This window comes from Selaginella moellendorffii, unplaced genomic scaffold (assembly GCF_000143415.4).
Source record: "Selaginella moellendorffii unplaced genomic scaffold, v1.0 SELMOscaffold_3, whole genome shotgun sequence".
Taxonomy (NCBI): Eukaryota; Viridiplantae; Streptophyta; class Lycopodiopsida; order Selaginellales; family Selaginellaceae; genus Selaginella; species Selaginella moellendorffii.
Genome location: NW_003314264.1, coordinates 2210258 through 2212490, shown reverse-complemented (window position 1 = coordinate 2212490; position 2233 = coordinate 2210258). Strand labels below are relative to the sequence as shown.

The 2233-nt window shown below is 41.6% G+C and overlaps 2 protein-coding genes across 2 annotated transcripts in view; both read left to right on the top strand.

Annotated features, from left to right (window-relative positions):
* Positions 1–1414, top strand: part of LOC9655214 (F-box protein At5g46170) — a 3076-nt gene extending 1662 nt beyond the window's left edge. The window contains exon 2 of the mRNA XM_024668461.1: positions 1247–1414. Coding sequence (XP_024524229.1) covers positions 1247–1414 — 168 coding nt within the window. The remainder of the gene's footprint in view (positions 1–1246) is intronic.
* The window catches only part of LOC9643487 (nitrate regulatory gene2 protein), a 3054-nt gene continuing 2008 nt past the window's right edge, over positions 1188–2233 (top strand). Inside the window, exon 1 of the mRNA XM_002963638.2 lies at positions 1188–2231. Within this exon, the coding sequence (XP_002963684.2) occupies positions 1763–2231 (469 nt within the window). The 5' untranslated portion in view covers positions 1188–1762. The remainder of the gene's footprint in view (positions 2232–2233) is intronic.

Here is a 2233-nt window from a genome sequence, read left to right as displayed (position 1 = left end):
TTTTCCAGTTACGTGGCAAGGCAAGTTAGAGAGAGCTTTCTTTCCTTTTCCCAGCGCCAGTCAAGCTCTGTCAACGTCTGTCAATTTTGTGGTCAATGTCCGTCTGTGGGACCGGGACAGGACCACGGCTTGGCATATGATGTTGAAACAAACTTAATTTTTAATAGATATTTGATCTCTTTTAATATTTTTGTACTTTAACACTCTTAATTTAGAATTTAAGTTGAATGTTAAGACCTAAAGAATATTTGCTATAAAAAATAAGCTTGAGGAGAAGATAATTTAAAAGTTTTAAATTGTTACAATATATATATATATATATATATATATATATATATATATATATACTAATTTTAAGTTTTATAATAATGTTAGTTTTCTGATGAGATAAAAGATTAAGTGAAATGGTTTATTTTTTCAAAAAATCTATTATATATAGAATTTCAATTTTTCTTTATTTTAATTTATTATAGATTTATTAGTGAGATTTTTATGCTTTCTTTCAAATTTTTTATAACAGCTAGTTTACATTTTTATTTAGTTTTTAACTGCAATGAATGACATATTTTATACTCTAATGGCTATCATCCCAAAATAGTGTGATTTTTCATCTTAAAATATGAAGTCATTTTTTCATATAAGTTACACCATAACTTTTTTATATATATTATTAATTAAAAAATTTAAACATAAGCTCATTTTATAGAACTAAAATACAATGCAGAAAAACTAACAGCTGGCCACCATTACTTGTCTTGATCCAGTCCACTCACTCTTTGGACGAGCATGATGCATCCACTTATTGCTTACATACGTACGAAGCTGGGGTCAAGCACCTAGATAGGGGTTATTACAAAAGTTCTTCCACGCCAATTTGGGGGAGGCTACCTTGTCAATTCCAACTTTTTAACTTGGCACAGCAAAAGCTGGCCGCCAGTTGGTCCCCAAATCTCATTAGCAATGAACCCAATTCCAAGCCATCTTAGTGGTTGGTGAAAACTTAAAGAAACAAGCTTGTATGGTTTGCCTGGACAATCACAATCTACTAAACAATAGGCCAGAAACAACAAAACCATAGTAAATTTCATCAGACATTCATGCATGGGAAGAATCATTCCCTGGTTATTGTATGTATTGTGTGAGTCCGTGCCCCGCAATTATGACATGGGATCCCAAAAGCAAAGGGGAAAAAAGGAAGGTCTTCTTTCTTCTCTTTTATTTCCTTCTCCCCTTTAATGTGTCACAGAAGACCAAGGATTCTTCCAAGGGGAAGTTGCGCCAAGAACCAAAGGTAGATTATTCCGTGCTAGATTCTCTCTTCCTCTTCATTCCCAACTTGTTTGAAAGCCTGTTTGATCGATTCGACATGATTCCTCCATATCCTGGGCGAAAGTGGTGTTCGTGGTGGTGTTAGTTTGGGATCGTTTTGGTCGGTTTGGCTTGTTTGTTTTTGTTTTCTCGCTCGTACTGGTCTTCCTGGATTGGGGAGAAGTCCTTCGTGCTTATCCACGCGGGGAGAGAGTGAGAGGGCTTTAAGCTTTTGGCTATGGTGACAACGATGGTGGAGATTCCATCTCCTTACACTAGGGGCGAGTGGTGGGCTCGCTGTCGAGCATTAGAACTATCGGCAGAATCGAGGATCAAACTGGAGTTCTTCTAAAAGGGCTCTGGAAGGAAGGAATGAAGAGCATCCTCTAGAACAGGTCTTGGATCGCTCCAGACGTTACTACACAGAGGGCCTTTGAGAGGGAGATCATCGCAAATGGGGTGCTGCGTGAGCTCCAAGATCCAGAACGAAGACGTTGTTGGGCAGTGCGAGGCACGCAAGTCCTTCGTCAAGCAAGCGGTGGTAGCTCGCACGGCGCTCGCCTGCTCCCACGCCCGCTATGTCCAGGCGCTCGCCGCCATGTCCCTGGCCTTCAAGCAATTCTCGGATAGCGAGCTGGGATTTAGATCCAGCGATCGCGAGGCCCCGATTCCACCGCCAACAGCCAAGAGCACCGCCCACAAGGAAGAGGATCCAGAGGAAGAGCAGGAGGAATCCCCTATTTCGATCTCCCTCTCTCCCTCTCCCTCGGAGGAAATCGAAGAGAGGAGCTCGAGAATCAAAGCGATGATGCTGAGGAACACACCCACGGAGGCCGTCACAGTGGTGCTATCCCCGCCCAGAAGGAGGAACTTCACGAGCGAGAACGATTACTTCGCCCAATTCGGGGAGGAAGAACGTGGCGGC